At 47.5% G+C, this 15207-nt stretch overlaps 1 protein-coding gene and 1 long non-coding RNA gene across 2 annotated transcripts in view; one reads left to right on the top strand and one right to left on the bottom strand.

The window, feature by feature from the left end:
- LOC134165864 (uncharacterized) overlaps nucleotides 1–15207 on the bottom strand; it is a 303752-nt gene that overhangs the window by 106547 nt on the left and 181998 nt on the right. The window lies entirely within an intron of this gene.
- TMEM275 (transmembrane protein 275) lies at nucleotides 2843–6751 on the top strand. Its single transcript, XM_062623016.1, has one exon. It carries the CDS (start codon nucleotides 3518–3520, stop codon nucleotides 4076–4078), a length of 561 nt encoding a protein of 186 aa, XP_062479000.1. The 5' UTR covers nucleotides 2843–3517; the 3' UTR covers nucleotides 4079–6751.

The raw sequence follows: 15207 nt of genomic DNA, 5'->3' as shown, positions 1-15207 counted from the left end.
ATGAAATGTTTGAGGAAGAAACCTAGACTCTAACTGATAAGAAAAGAACCCGTTTCACACAGAGAGCCCAAAGAGAACTTTTTTCACTCCTGAGGTAAAGGAAGTTTGTCATTTTGGACAGTATAATTTGGCTGGAAAATTGGTCATTTTTGAACCCATTAACTTGGCTGAAGTAGAAGGTAAAAGCTGCCAGATGTTCTCAGGCAGGTTAAGAGTGGGATGGAGAGGGACCTTACTGCCCACAGCATCAGCCTGTGCTCTAGGATATGGCAGGAAAACAAAGATGCTTCTGTTGTACATAGCAATCAGAATAAAGATGGACTTGGGGTTGTTGCAGGGTCTCATTAGGCAGAGGATGTTATAAGGCATTATGTGGCTTTGGTTTGTTTTTCGCTTTATCCTCCACTGCTTTGCTGGTTTTCTCATCCCCATATCATCTGTTTTTCCAACAGGAATCCCCTGTGTGTAATCCCTGATGTTTTATATGGAGATCGAGACAAGAGCAAACAATGATCCACTTTATTCCCAGTCCAAACACACTGTCTTCTATGTACTCTTGGTTACCCCATGGTGTTTGTGCAGGTCATGTCCTAGCTTTGTGATGGTGCTGTCTCCCAAGTTCTTCTGTCCCCAGGCTGATGGGAGAGGTCTCTACTTCAGGCAGGGTTCCTTTGGATTCTCCAGTGACTCCACTGCTTTCTGCTGGGAAAGGTCCATTATCATATGTAGGTGCTCCAAGCAAAAAGGATGGGAAAAGGGTTTTGTCTTGGACTTAGCATGGCAAGAGCCCTTATGATGCAGCTGTAGAAAAGGGTTTGACAAGCTACAGAACTGCTCACACTGTTTAAATAAGATCTCAACCCTGTCTCTGTTTTTGACCACTCCAGCTAGCTCTGTCCCATGGTTCTGAGTATCTCTGTATATGTATATATATATATGTACCTCTATATATGTGTATATATATGTATCTCTATATGCATAATGTGAATGAGGCAGACTTAGCTCCCTATGTTTTCCTCTGATGCCATCTCAGCAGGTTTGGTGTCTTGCTCATTCAGTTACCACCAGGTTCTTTTATTCCTCACCTAAGGGTGTGCAACACAAACCTTTGGATTCATTTTGCTATACCTTCACTCTGCAGGCAGCGTAACAGTCCTTGTGTAAGACCTGGCCCTTTGAACTGACAAACACATGTTTTGCAGTCATAGATGTATCTAAAGAGTTCCAGGACCCTTTTGTGCAGGCTGATACTGATATGTTCCCAGACACCCAACCCAATAGGCACCCTAGGATGAGGACTCCTGACAAGTTACTCATCCCTGCTTTAGCCACAGATGTTTATTTGCAAACTTCCTTTCTTCCCTCCTCACCTTCCAGGAGGCAGGTAGCTGCCATTGCTTGACCAGCCCCTTGGCACAAGCTGGGCCATCGCATGGACCAAGGAGCAGCCAGTGCCTCCTTCCATTGAAGCTGCAGGGTGAGAGTTCTCTGTCCTTGCATCCCTATTTCTGTACTGTAGATCTGGTTCCCTCTCCTTCTGGGAAGCAGCCGTGAGCGCCTGGGAAGCTGATGGTGACAGTACCCACACTGAGCCCAGTTGTATCATTCTCTCAGGTCATTTATCCTTCCAGAGTGGATCTGTGGCTCTCTTTCACCTGCTGGGATAAGCTGTCCTTGGATGGGCTGCCCTGGTTTATCACTGTCAAGGTGTCTTGTCTCCCTCTTCCTCTGGGGAGGGCCCAGTGAGGATTTTCCCAAGCTTAACCCATAATGCTCACAGAGCTGTAATGATGAACAGAAGTTGCCAGGTAGAGAAAAAGAGCTACTAGGGACTGTACTGGATGATACTGCTGCAGTCTTGAAAGCAGCCAGACACCAGCATAGTCTCTCTGGAGCAAGTACAGATGACTACTGACAGATGTGATGGGCAACAGGTTGAAGTTCCTCTTGGAAATCTCAGTGGGAGCATGACCTCTGGTCTCTGCCTTGCCTAGGAGCAGAGGCAGCTGGCTTGTTTGTGCATCCCACTAGAGCCCAGAAGCTGTGATAGGAGGGAGAATACTTGCAGGGTAGAAGCAAGTGAGTGCTGAGTAGTCAGGAGGGAGAAACCCAGTGAAGTGCTTTTGTTATATGGTTTAGCCATGAGGACCCACACCGTTCCCTGCTGAGCAGTTTGCAGTGGGAAAATGTATGGTAAACGGAGGGGAAGAGCCATGCTGGGGTGTTTGCAGCCTGTATCTGCCTAAGGTTCAGACTGGCATGCAGAAGAGCTGGGCTGAGAGCAGTGTGTGTGTGTATATGTGAGCCTTTAACCAGAAGCTATCTTGCTGCTGCTTCAGGGCTGGTGAAGGAAGCAGAATCAGGGCTCCAGCTCACAGCAGTGTGCCAGGACTCCCAGGCAGAACAAAAAAGACACTGCTGGAGCAACATGCGTGCGTATTAGCCTGGCTAATAGAGAAAATGCCCCTTCTCCGTTGCACACCCTCAGTTCTCTGGAGAAATCTTTGCCTACAGAGACTCCTCCCCAGCCAGGCATCCCTCAATGAGGAAGGATTTAATCCTTCCGTGTGCCTGTCCCTGTCAGCTCCAGCTGATGTCTCACTGGATATGAGCTTCACTGCAAGTTCACTGCTGCACTTCATTCAGGTCCAAACAAAAGCCCAAGCCATGGAAATGAGGTATGACACCAGATAGAGCAGCAGAGCTTTGCCTCAGCTGGAGCTGCGGGAAAATGTTATAACCTAGGAAACATGTTGAAAATGCCATTTCTTGCTGGTCCAACTGCAGTGTTTGGCATTGCATGTTTTAGAGTGACGGGGGGCGTGATTTGGTGGGGTTCTTTTAATGTAGTGGCTGCAGAGTGTTAATAGCACAACAATGATTCTTGGCTCTTGCAGTGGAAACCTGTGTGGTACCAGTTTTCCTCCAGCAACCCTTCTGAAAGTGATTTAACAGCAGAGGAGGGGGAGAAGCTAGGGAGTGAGGCAAGGGGGTAGGAGAGGGCAGAATGCTATTGTTTGCAATCAGGCTGGGAAGAGAAATGATCTCCTGTCTGTAAAATCAAAGGCATCACCAGCAAACTGCTGGCAATCTGGCTTCTAGCAATTCGGCTTCCCAGCAAAATACAATGAACACAAAGCCAACTCTTATCACATCCAATAATCTCGTCCATGGAGAACTGCTGTTGCCATCCAGGGCTATGTGTTCCTGCTTTGTGTCCTAGGCAAAGGTCGTTGAGCACACTGGGCTCAGTTCCCCAGCCTGAGGCTGACTGCATATGGGCACCATAGGCAGTGAGAGCCCTTACTTGGGAACAGGCTTGGATCTCTATTTAGTTGTTGGCATCAGCACAGAAGATGATGCTGGTCATCATGAACTGTGGTGGAAAGGTGCCTTTGGTTCATTGCTCTAACAACTGCATGCTTTCTTGTTCCTCTCCAGGGATTTAAGGCAGCAGGAAACCAAAACTAACCTTCTCGACACAGTGTACATCCTGTGAGGACTGAAGTGACCTCTGATGAACCTCAACATGTTCAGTGAAAAGAGCAGCGCCTCTTTGCCCCAGAAACCCATCCAGAAAAAGACACGACCTCAGGGCCTCCCCTCCCCTGCCCTCTGCTGTGCTTGTGGACTTTGCATCATGCTAGCAGGGATCAACATCACCTTAGTGGGAGCATTTGCCTTTGGGACCTTCATCCCCATGAACAACCCTCCCATCATCATCGGACCCATCTTGCTGGTGGTGGCCTTCACGTTCTTCGGTGCCTGCTGCATCTGCAGCCGGAGGCCCCCAGCTCATGGGGCGAGGAAATCCAAACCAGGTTCCAACATTGGGCTCATCAAACCTGGCAACACAGCCTTTGAAATTGAAACTAGCGAGCACACGGTGCAGGATACCACTGCTGTTCAGCTGAGCCCCACAAATTCCCCCATCTCCTCAAAGAAGTCCACTCCAGTTCATGAGAATGCGAAGGCTTGCAAGCTCTTCACCATGGAAGGCAATGGACCAGTGGCCAAGTATACCGCAGGAGGAGAGGCCATACAGCTCAACTTGCCCAGGGACCTGGCTGCATCCTAAACCCAGGCAGAGCTTTTATTAGCAGCCAGCCAGATGCTGCAATGGGTGGGCTAGAGATCCATGATGTGCCATCGGTCAGAGATGTGGAGAAGCTGCTTGTGAAAAGCCAGCAGACAGACAGGTTTCTCTCTGAATCAATTGAAGGGAGGTGGATGCCACAGCAGGATAATTCTGAATTTTTGCTGAAACATGCCCATTACATGGCTTTAAAAAGAAAATTGATTATGATGTTGTTGTGAAAGGATGACTCTCAGTTCCTGGGAATACACCGGCTTTTTTTGGGAGTGGATAGGAAGAGGTGAATGAATTAATTTGTCTAGCTTAATGTGGAAATGTGATGGCTGGAAGGAGGGGCTACACGGGGCTGACAAATGACAGCTCTTTCTTCTCAGAAGTGAAGCAATTCTTGAACATAAAAGAAGCAGGAATGCAGTAAATTACAGCTTGCTGCCACTCAGTCACAAGAAGATTTCAGCATTTTTAGTGCCAGGCTTTTTGGCACTAGGGACAAAGCTGTGTGTTTGCTATCGAAAAAGCAGTGTGAAACAATCTCCCCTCTGTTGAAAACACTTGTCCCGTGTTACCTTCGTTCAGGTGACTTTACCACCCATTCTAGGAGACAACAAATCACAAGGATCACCATTAGCACTGGTATTTTCCTCTTGTTTTAATCAGTTTGAGCTGCAGCTGTGCTGCTCAGTGCAGTACGTATCTTGGAAGGTCAGTTACACTGAATCCTTGGGGAATCTGGAGTAAGCAGAGATTGGCAGGAAACTGCAAATGAAATCTTTGGGCAATGTGTGTACTGAGTGCTAGGCAGCTTCCTTCCCATATTTTTGTGGGAGGCTGGCCTTGGACACACACCAGCTTGGGAAAGGGGCCAATAACTGTATGGGCTTTAGTATAGTTGTGATGGAAGATGGTGACTCTTATTTCCTTCTCTGAAGTGTCTGCAAGATCCATTACACAGAGCGGGCAATCGGCAGTAGATCTCCTTGCTGCAGGAAACTGGCTGCTCAATGAACTCATGAGCTTGCAAAGCAATGGGATGAGTTTGCAGGAGAGAATTTATCGAGAGCTGTTCAGCACAAAGACAATAGCTCTGCCTCGGAGGAACCCTTATGTGATGCATTATTGCTGCAAAAGCTTCATGTTCTTCAATGGGAAGATGGTGCTGTGCTAATGGGCCTTTGCTCTGACTCCTGTAGTGTCTGTTCACTTGTTTTGGAAGATAAGGGATTGGTGTGGGGAAGGACAGTGGTGATAGGCAAGACCAGTATGTGGGGAGGTAGCAGCAGGAAAGTGGGTTTTGTGTAGGAACGGCTGCATAGATTCTCTGTTAATGGAAAACCTCAATTTGAAATGGGGCTCTTGGGACTTTGAGTGATTAGGAAGTCATATGGACACAAGAGTGACCATACCAGATCATTCCAAAGGCCCAGCTAGCCTAGCATCCTGTTTCTGGCAGGGCCAAGAGCAAGGTCTGAAGAGCATGAAGACAGCAAAACCAGGATGTTGCTTGTCCCAGCCTCCATGCTCCCAGCTATTGCTTAGGTGCTTCCTGATCTGGAAGTGATAGATTGCTTGAAGGTAGATGGGTGTCTATGGTCTGGTCTCTGCACAATCATCTCCTTTAGAGCTCATTTTCATGGGTGAGCTCTGCCTCCAGCACCGCTGCCCTTTGGCACACAGGAACTGCTGTACTGAACAAAAGGCTCCCACGATTTTTTTCCTGCTGGTGACTGCTGTATCAATTCAACAGAGTAGCTGGATGATTTGGGTTTGATTCCCAGCTTGCTGTCTCACCAGCCTTTTGGGATGGCACACAACAAGCTGGAAGTCCTTTAAGGGCTTTGTCCACTTGAATACAGTTACCGTATCACTTTTCTTTGAGTATCTGGAGCCAAAAATACAGTAAAATCAAGTGGTAACCGTACAACTCCTTTCCCTGCTTGCTCAAGGCTTGAAAACCAAGTCTGGGGTGTGCATACCGGCTTTATTACAGCTACACCACAAAATGCTGCCAGTGATGGATAATACAATGGCAGACCCCATGCAAGTAGAAGGCAAAGGCCCCTTGGACAGGAATGGGGGCAGAAGTGAGGCTTTGAAGGCCAGCTATGAGTTTAGTGTGGTTCACACTTGACTTGCAGCATCACAGTCAGTACCATACAGGGAACACTGGCACAGCCCTGGGACCAGGCACATCCCGTGCTGCACGTGCAGGTTGTCATAAAGCTAGTGTTGCTCTGGGAGCTGATGCCCTTGGGACCAAAGAGACGACAACCAGCAGAGATGGTACCTGGGCAAGCAGAGGTGTAGGACCAGCGAGATGCTGATCCCTGGTGTGGTGTGTCTGTATGCCAAGCCATGACCCCAGCCTCCTGCCCACACAGCTAGGTGGGCATGGGAACATCTGCTGCCTTCTGAAGCATGAATGCCCTGCTTTTGCCTTTTTCTGTCTTTCAGGGTTCCCGTGTCTGTCTGTTGGTCCTCCTCTGTGATCGGCTGTAATGTTGTTGTAAATCTCATGCCTCCTTGTGTAGCAGGAGACAGGGAGTGTTTCTTGTTCTCCAAGTCAGCGTTTCTAGTGTGAGTCTTTTTCTAAATGACTATTTCTGTGTGTGCAATGTGGAATTTGGAAACGACAGACCCATTAAATAATTGCACTCAGTAAGCTTGCTGGTTCCTTCACTGTACCAACCACCCTCTCCCTCACCCCAGGACTGTGTGTTACCCAGGGCTGTCTGTATTCATTTTGCCATGTGCTCCTCAATCTCCTGCTTGATTTTCTAGACAGTGCAACTAGCTGCAAGGAAAAAGAATCCCGAAGAATTCATGTTGCCCCTTGAATGACATTGATCCTTGAAGCCCTTGTTGCCTAAACACTAGTCCCACCATGGACTCCTGCTGTCATTGATTTGGGTAACACAGGAATAGCCCATTTTAGCCTTTTGTTTTTTGCATGTGTGTGTTAACTTCCATCTGTGTACCTGAACAGACCAGATGTGAACTGTGGGCCTCCTGTGTATTAGGGACATGGGATGAACAGGTCTGTGGTCCAGGGTGGATGAGGACTGTGAGCTGCTCTGAATTCAGCCCCTCTGGTGATGGAGGAATGTACTGGATTATTTTAGCTGATCCTCCCCACTCCTGGGTACAGATGGGGTTTAATTTATGGTGCGGGGAAGGGGTGGAAGCTGTATCTGTTGTGTTTGTGTGTGTCTAGGATTGGTGCCATCACCTTTCCATGCTCCTCCTGGGCTTAGCCCAACATGGTCTCTTGGAGATGAGTCAAAGAGGGATAGCACAGCAAGAATAAAGAGGATTTGAGAGCCTTGCAAATTCTCTTCGTCAAAGGGCTTCTCTCCCATGTGCAGCCAAGTGATTTGAGACGAGAGGAAATCTCTCCGTTCCAGGCAGGCTGGCTGGTTAAAGACCTGGGAAATGAGCTGGCTGAGGAGGCTCCATTGACAATGTGTGTAAAATGAAAGCCTGCTCCCTTGAGAAAGGATTTTTTTTGGCCATTAGCAAGGACTCCCTGGAAGGGTTTTTCTTTTTAAAGGTGGAACCAGAGAGAAAAACAGAGAGGAGGCTTTGCTGAGCATCCACTGCTGCCCTCCTGCACTCGCAGCTGGTACCTTTCCTGCCATAGCAGCTGCCCAGCACTAACCTGGGCCCTGAGCTGCTTCTCTCTCCATCTGGAAGCATAAAGCAGAAACATCACATGAAATGTAATTAGCGTTTTCTAATTCCCAGCACAAATTTATCTGTGGCTAGTTTATTTCTTTTCACCCTTGTACAAACAATGGTCTTTAACCAAGATACCTTTTGGCCACCTGGAAATTTGTATCCCTGAAACACATTCCTATAGCTTCCCTTTCATTAGGCTGAGCTGCCTAACCCCTTCCATGGTTCCCTCCTGTTAAATGCTTATCCTTCCCTGGGAGCCCTCACCTCCCTTTGTGGCCTATCACTCTGATTTTGGCTCAGGAGCTCCATGAATGTTCATAAACTGCCATTCTTTTGCATGACTTTAAGTCCACAGCAAAGGGGCAAAACTTCCAGGTGCAAGAAATGGGGCATTTTCCCTGGGTAAGTCCTGGAAGAAGGAAAAAAAGATCCATGAAAGAGCAAAAATATCCATGAAAACATGAAATCTCCATTTGCAAAGTCCATCTGTTAGAAAAATATGAGCTTTTATGTCATTAGTCTCCAGTAAGCCCATAGCAAATGTGCTCAACTTAGAGGTTGAAAGGCTGGTTTTCTCCAGCTGTCAGATGCTGTCAGCTCAGCTGAGCTTTCAGCATCCATAGGAGAGAGCCTCAGACACCTCTTGGCTCCCAAACTAATGACCCCAAAGAGCTCCTTGTTTGGGGTAGCCTCAGAGTGACACCTTACCTGTGTTCCCAGAGCAATGTGAAACCACAGCAGATGCTCATCCTCTGCAGCAGCACACCGCTCCAGATGGACTAAAGATGTGGAGCATCTCCCCTGGCGTTGTCTTACACCATTTGTTATCTCACATTTCCTAGGGAAGGTGGGAGCTTGAGTTTTTCCTTTTAATATCAATTTAAACCTCTTGGAGACTGGCTCCATGCAGTGATGCCCAGTCTGGGGACTTCTACTCTTCCAATTGCCCCCACTGCTGATCTAGGGAGCTCCAGCAAGGAGGGGACCACTTCTCACCCAGGCTCACAGTGAACCACAAGGCTGCAGAAGACAGCTGCAGCACTGGGGTTGGTCAGTGATGATTGCTCTGTACCGGCTCGTTTCCATGGCTTTGCTCAGTCTCATTTACAAATTCTGCGGAGAGGAGATTTCTCCATTTCCATCAGCAGATCTCCTGCTACTTCCAATCACTCTCAGTCTCTCTGTGGGACCTGCACATGCTGACACGGCTTTGATTTCTCAGAGCACAGAGGGTGTCAGACCTGGGAGGACCAATGATGTTTTTTCAAGGCATCCTTGCATGCAAAAAGTCCCCAGGAGTTTTTCCAGGGAGCACACATTCATCAGGAAATTCTGATTTCTTGAAATTGGCCTGTCCTCAGAACACACCAGTTCTCATGAAGCTTTTGCCAGGAAAAAGTCTTCCCAGGTTCCAGATGAAATTTCCTATCCAAACACTTGAGAGTTGCTCTATTATTCAATCCTCCAGGCACCCCTAAAATAAGGTCTTGCTGGGCTCTGTGTCTACATAAGGACCAAACTGCAGCTTTGGGGCCACAGTCCCTTCCCAGACCCCTTGCTTTCAGCTAAGTTCCAAAAGCCAGGTTGCTCCACAATGGTGCTTTAAACAAGCTGTGCCTCCAGAGATCTGTGCACCCTCCTAAAGCCATCACAGGAGGTAGGTCTCTGCTGCTGAAACCTTTGCTGGAGTTTCTGGCATCAATCTGCTGTGACAAGGAACATGTATATATATGTCTTATATAGCTCTCTGGCCTGGTGCCAGAAGGATATTTGACAAAGTTTGCTATAAAGTCAGACAGGAAAATTACTTATTTTGCTGGCACATAGGCAGAAAAGATGCTTCTCTTGGAGACAAATCCTCTGTTGTTATCTCAGTATGAGAAATTGGTATGATCTGTGGTTCATCTTTTTATCTCCAGCTGAGCCAGGCAAACTTGATGCTCTCATTGAGAGCTGATCTTCCCTCTCCCATTCTAAGTGTCTGGTGCTTTATCCCATTTGCTTGCTCTGCACCCTCCAGTCAGAGGCAGATTTTGCATGTGGGAAGGATGTGCTGCAGGCAGACCCAAGGGGTCTGGCTTGTGGGTGGGCATATCACTGCTGCCTGCACCCTGTGGCTGTTGTGCAAATAAGCAGCCAGCTTATTTGGGAACCTTCCATGAGGCCACTGAGTTCACTGGGAAAAAGGAACCCTTGGCTGGCAATTACAGCTGAACCTGGGAGCGGCAGATCTGTTTGCTCTGGGGAGGTAAACCTAGGTAGCAGAGCATGGAAAGCTCCCCGAGGCTGCCCTCCCCGCTTCATGCTGCGTAATGATCTCCAAATGGCTTTTCTCTCTTATCCTTCATCTGAAAACAACAACCAGCCCCAAAGCTAAAGCAAATTTTTGCTGCATCATTGCTGGGAAACCCTTTTTCTGGCCATAAATCCCTGGAAATCCCTCTGAATGTGGACTTGCACCATGGTGATGACCAATGGTCCCACCCGTGCTTATGGTGCTTCGCTGTGTTGGTGCAAGTAAGGCAGACCCTGCTCTGGGTTAACAGAAAGACAACAGGTGAGAAAGGAAACTGAGGCACAGAGCTGAAAAGGGGTCTCAACTCAGATCAAAGCATTAGTCTTGCTTATCTGAGGGAAAGAAAAGAAACACCTCAGCATCTGTACCACCCTAGAGCAAGGTCTTCCGTGCATTAACCCTGTGCTGTGTGCCGACTTCCTTGCTCATGTGTGCGGCTTCATTTGAAAGAGCCGGAGGAAAAACCATCTCTTTTCCTTGATTAAACCTCAGAATACCTCTTTTGGTGGGCCAGTTTTGGTCACTCAATAAATAGCTGTAGATAGATACCCTTGATCAGGGCAGCAATCTCTGAGGGTGAGAAATACAGAGATGGGTTTTCTCTGCAGGGAACTAAGCGATGAACTTACTGAATGATCCTGTTGGCTGTTGTTCTCCTGACAGGATGCCTTTCTCTGGCGTAATGCTGAATTTCCCAGCAGCTGTGGGCTACATATATTTTCATAGAGCCTCATTAAGAACATAGCTTCAGTTCTTAAAATCACATTTGTTCTAAATAAGAGCTGTCTGCTGGGAGAATTAATTCCTCTGACTTCAGTCACCTCCTTGGAAATGTTGCTGTTGTCTTCAATTTCATGGCTCAGATGATTACACTTTTCCTACACCCAAGAATAACAAGATTAGGGAATTTGTGGCAATGAAGGCAAAGAAGAGGAACTGCCTAAGAAAAAAAGGAATAGAAATTGAATTTTCCCATTAAAAGAAAAAAGAAATAGCTATTTCACAAAAGCAGTTTTGCTTTCGGGAAATAGTAACAGGGAAAACTCCCTGCTTGAACCAAAGTCTCTTATTAAATCTATCAAGCTCGTTGCATTCAAAAATCTTCATGATCCTTAGATATGCTATTTCAAGATACTTTGAGAAGTATTAAATCCACTCCTGTGATTTATAAATTAATACAGCCATCTTCTGCTTCTTATTTCTCTCCAGACCTTTCCAGAGGGTTACACATCATTGGTGGGAATAGATGGGAGGTCCTGGGGAATGGGGGAAAACTTTTTCTCTTAGAAGATGAGTGGATTTCCATTGGGGAAAATCAGTTCAGGGGCCTGGTTTGTGTTTGAAAATGATGTTGTTAGAGACAGAGTCATCCAGAGGTGACAGTTACCATCCACCCACCACCTTTGCCCCTGCACAGCTGGGAGGGAAATCCAGGCAAGTGACTCAAACTGGTGCGTTTTCCCTGATGATTTAAACAAGATGAGAGCGAGATGCAGGGCACGGCTGGTGGGGGGGTGTTTGTGATACAGGGGAGTTGCAGGACAATACGGAAACTGAGGATGTCAAGAGTTTGCCTTCTGAAATGGGGATGATTGCTGCACAAACATGTGTGACATATGAATGTATGCATATGTATGTGCACCTGCAGCTCCTACTGGAGTCAAAGCTCAAAGGAGCAGCAAGCTGACTTTCCTCTGCAGCACCAGGGATGGGAAGAAAACACACACACACCCCCGGTGGGAGGGACAACTGCTAAAGGGAAAGGCTCTTCCTTTGTGACACCAGGAGCACTTCAGCAGGGCTAACGCTCCCAACATCATTAGGCTTAATGTTTCTGTTATTTGTGCTGTCAATTCTCTTAATGGCGCTCCAGCAGCATGGAGTGGAGTGAGTCATAAAAGTAATTATTAACTAGGCTATGGCACTGAAAAGGCATTCCAAGTTCAATTCAGAGCCAGCCCCGGTCGATGCGGATCGTGTACGTTTGTTAACAGGCAGGTGCAAAGTGCGTTCACCGAGGAGAGAAAAGGAGGAAGCTGGTTCGGTGTGAAGTGTTCTGCCTCGTTATCTTCACAGGGAGATACGTAGCAGCAGGTGGAGGCAGTGAATAGCAGTAAGGCTGTACATCTTGCTCCCAGATTTTTCAGAGCAGCAGAAATACAGGCACTTGGGGTTTACTACATCGGTACCCAGGCTGCTGTAGGGACCCAGAGGTGTCAGGAGCTGTATGTATGGGGAATGGCAAGAAGCTATGGCTGCCACCAAAACCTGGGAGTCTGAGTAGGAATAAAGAAGGTAAAGGAGTGAACATTCCCATTTTGGAGGGGAGGAAGTGGGTGTACTGGGAGATGAAGTGATGTGACTAAGGTCATGTAAGGATTTGGTGGCAGACAAACACTGCTCAGGTATAATGCATTGGTGTTGTGACTTACTGACCACACATCCTTTTCACCAAGGTGTGCTTTCTGCTGGAGGCAAGCAGTCACCCTTCCGGTCAGAGTTTCATCTCCAGTGACAAGGGGACATCAACCTTCTAGTAGGCATCTGTCCTTCCTGTGCCTGAGGCTTGGTACGCACAGGAGCCTCAACCCAGGGCCAGAGCTGGTCGGGTAGCACTGAACTGGCAGCTCCTGAAAGTTCCTATCAATGGCAAGAAAGCAAGACCCAGCAAGAAGCAGGTGCCCCCTGTATCAGTGCCATCACTGCTGATAATATTCTGAGGCAGGACAGGTTGCTCTCTGCTGCAGTGTTGTATTTATTCCATAAGATTATTCCTTGGCTCTCACAGGGTAGCTCTGCTGTGCTGATAATTGTCCGTAAAGCAAATGGCAGAGCAAAAGCTCACAAGAACAGCAATAAAGTCCAGTCTGGGTTTGTGTAAGATTTTCCTATTTTGTTATTTTCCTAGTTATGTGGAAAGGGTTTTTTTTTTTAGTCTGAGACCTGGAGTGATAAAACTCATTTCTGAAGGTCAGAAGATGATATCTACTGTGATGGGCAGCAGCCACGTGGAATAGCAATTACAGACCCTGCAGATGCAGCATTGTCTGGGCAGGCAAGAGGATCCAAGATAACTGGTTTGTATTTTGTAAGCGTGGATCTGTGTCAAGAAAAGCAAAGAGCTGATCTGAGGAGGTGACGGACTGCTTGGGTGGAAAAAGCACTGATCTGTTTTCTCTTACGATCTGTGAAGCAAAACTGATGGAAAGCAATGATGATGGGGTAAAGGCTCACATGTATCAAGCCGTGAGCAATTGCCTGATGGACTAACTCCAGTCCCATGAGCAGAGGTGGGTGGTGACTTGCCCGTGTGTGCCATGGGAGCAGAGATGTGGCAGACAGCACATGTCTGGGGTTGGACAGCCCTCCCTTGGGCCTCTGTGAGGCTGTGCATCCCCTGGCACCCAGGGAAGAGCTAAGAGCCCCTTTGCTCCGATCCCGACCCAGTGCTGACATCTGTCTGCCCCTGCACTAGTGCAGCTCATCTCATGAAATCCATGTTAAACTCATGCTGCATGAAAGACCAAGTTGTGTTCCCTGGGATTAGTCAGTTTAGTTGGCTCAGAAAGGGGTCTGTCAAATACCCTAAAAAGAGCAAAGGAGGAGAGAGTAGGCAGGAGCAGAGGGGTGGGATCTCTCTTTTGGAAGCAATGGGCAGCAATGGGAAGAATATATAAAATAAAAGAGTACTTTTCCTTCTAATAAATAAATGATAAATTGCTGAGAATTTTTCTATAATAAAATGAAAGAGCTATAAAGAGTGTTCGGGGGAAAAAAGCAGTTACAGCTATTGCTGAGAGGAAGAGCCCCCAACAACAATGTCTAACCTGGGCTGCACTTGCATACCCACAGTATGAAGGAGAGTAAAGAAACAGCTTTTGATTTTTTGCTTGAGGCAATGACATTTCATTGTCATCTGCACAGACATTGCCACATGGGCGGGTGTGTGGTGCTTCCAGCTCACCTTCACAAATCTGATGCTGTCACTGGTGCTGTGGTGGGGAGAGGAAGCCCTAGGTGAAGGGAATTCACCAAAAGGAAGGATGGAAGGACTGAGATGGCTTCCATTACACATGAGTGAGACACAAGGGTACCTCAAGTTCATTTGGCTCTCACATGCATCTGTGGCTGGCCGCATAACTGAGATGGTTTTGAGGAAAGCAGCGTGCAAGAGCTGGGATCTGGGCCTCATGGTGTAAACATACCAGGACATGCATCATTTAGCCTAGCTCATGAAGTTTGAGGCAAGGAGCCTTCTTGCTGCTTCCCCCATCTCCCAGCTACCCTGGCCAGTGATGGAGAGGTAACAGATTTTGTTCAGTGCTGAGAAAACACACCAAGGGCTCTATGCTGGGTTAGAAAATGATGCTGTTTAACCCTGTGGTGCCTGAGGCTGGCTTGCAAGGTCAGGAAAGAATAGCAGGGGGATGTTCTTCCACTGCTTAACCAGAGCAATGAGAAGGTCCCATGCTATACATGTACTGAGCAGTACCAGGCTCTGCCAAGCTTGCCAGCAGCCTGGGTTCACTGTGTAAATGGTTGCTGAGCTCCAGTCAGCAGCTCTCATTTGTGTGCAATATCCCACCATTAAACAAAGCTATGCAAAACCCTCTAATAGCCTTCAATCATTTTCCACTTAATTCCCCTGGTTCCAAAGCCTTGTTTAAAGCTTATAGGCTAAAATCTGTTTCCACAAAGACCCTTTTGTGTGGCCTGGAAGGTGGAAATTGGGAGGTAGCAGTGAGAAAAAGAGCAGTCTTGAGAGTGTATTGTCCACTTCAGATGCCTCACAAAGTGGGGTGGGTAAATCACTATTAATGTCTATAGAGCTCTGTCTCTTTGGGGGATACAGCTATAATTTACTGTCTGTTCAGCTCTGAGCTTCAACTTGTCTAATTGTAGACATAGGCTAACCTGAACCTTATTCTGCCCCTGTGACACCTGGCCTCAGCCTCATTTCTTAATGCTTTGAGGCTTCCCTCCCTGTGGATGGTCCACTGCTGCCCTTGGTCCATGCTCCAGCCTAGCTGCTGTTGGCCCAGTAGCTATACATAAGCTGATCTTCAGCAAGGTGCATGTGAGCTACCTCTTAGCTTCTGGACTGGAGTTTCCCCAGGATGAGATCGATCTGGCATGTGAC

The sequence above is a fragment of the Pezoporus occidentalis genome, unplaced genomic scaffold (genome assembly GCF_034315485.1).
Source record: "Pezoporus occidentalis ecotype Australia unplaced genomic scaffold, CSIRO_AGI_Poc_V1 ctg25, whole genome shotgun sequence".
NCBI classification, from domain to species: Eukaryota; Metazoa; Chordata; class Aves; order Psittaciformes; family Psittacidae; genus Pezoporus; species Pezoporus occidentalis.
This window is presented reverse-complemented; position numbering and strand designations above follow the sequence as displayed.

Bases quoted from the DNA above. Each gene is read 5' to 3' on its own strand.
- TMEM275 (XM_062623016.1), top strand. From the start codon at position 3,518: ATGAACCTCAACATGTTCAGTGAAAAGAGCAGCGCCTCTTTGCCCCAG.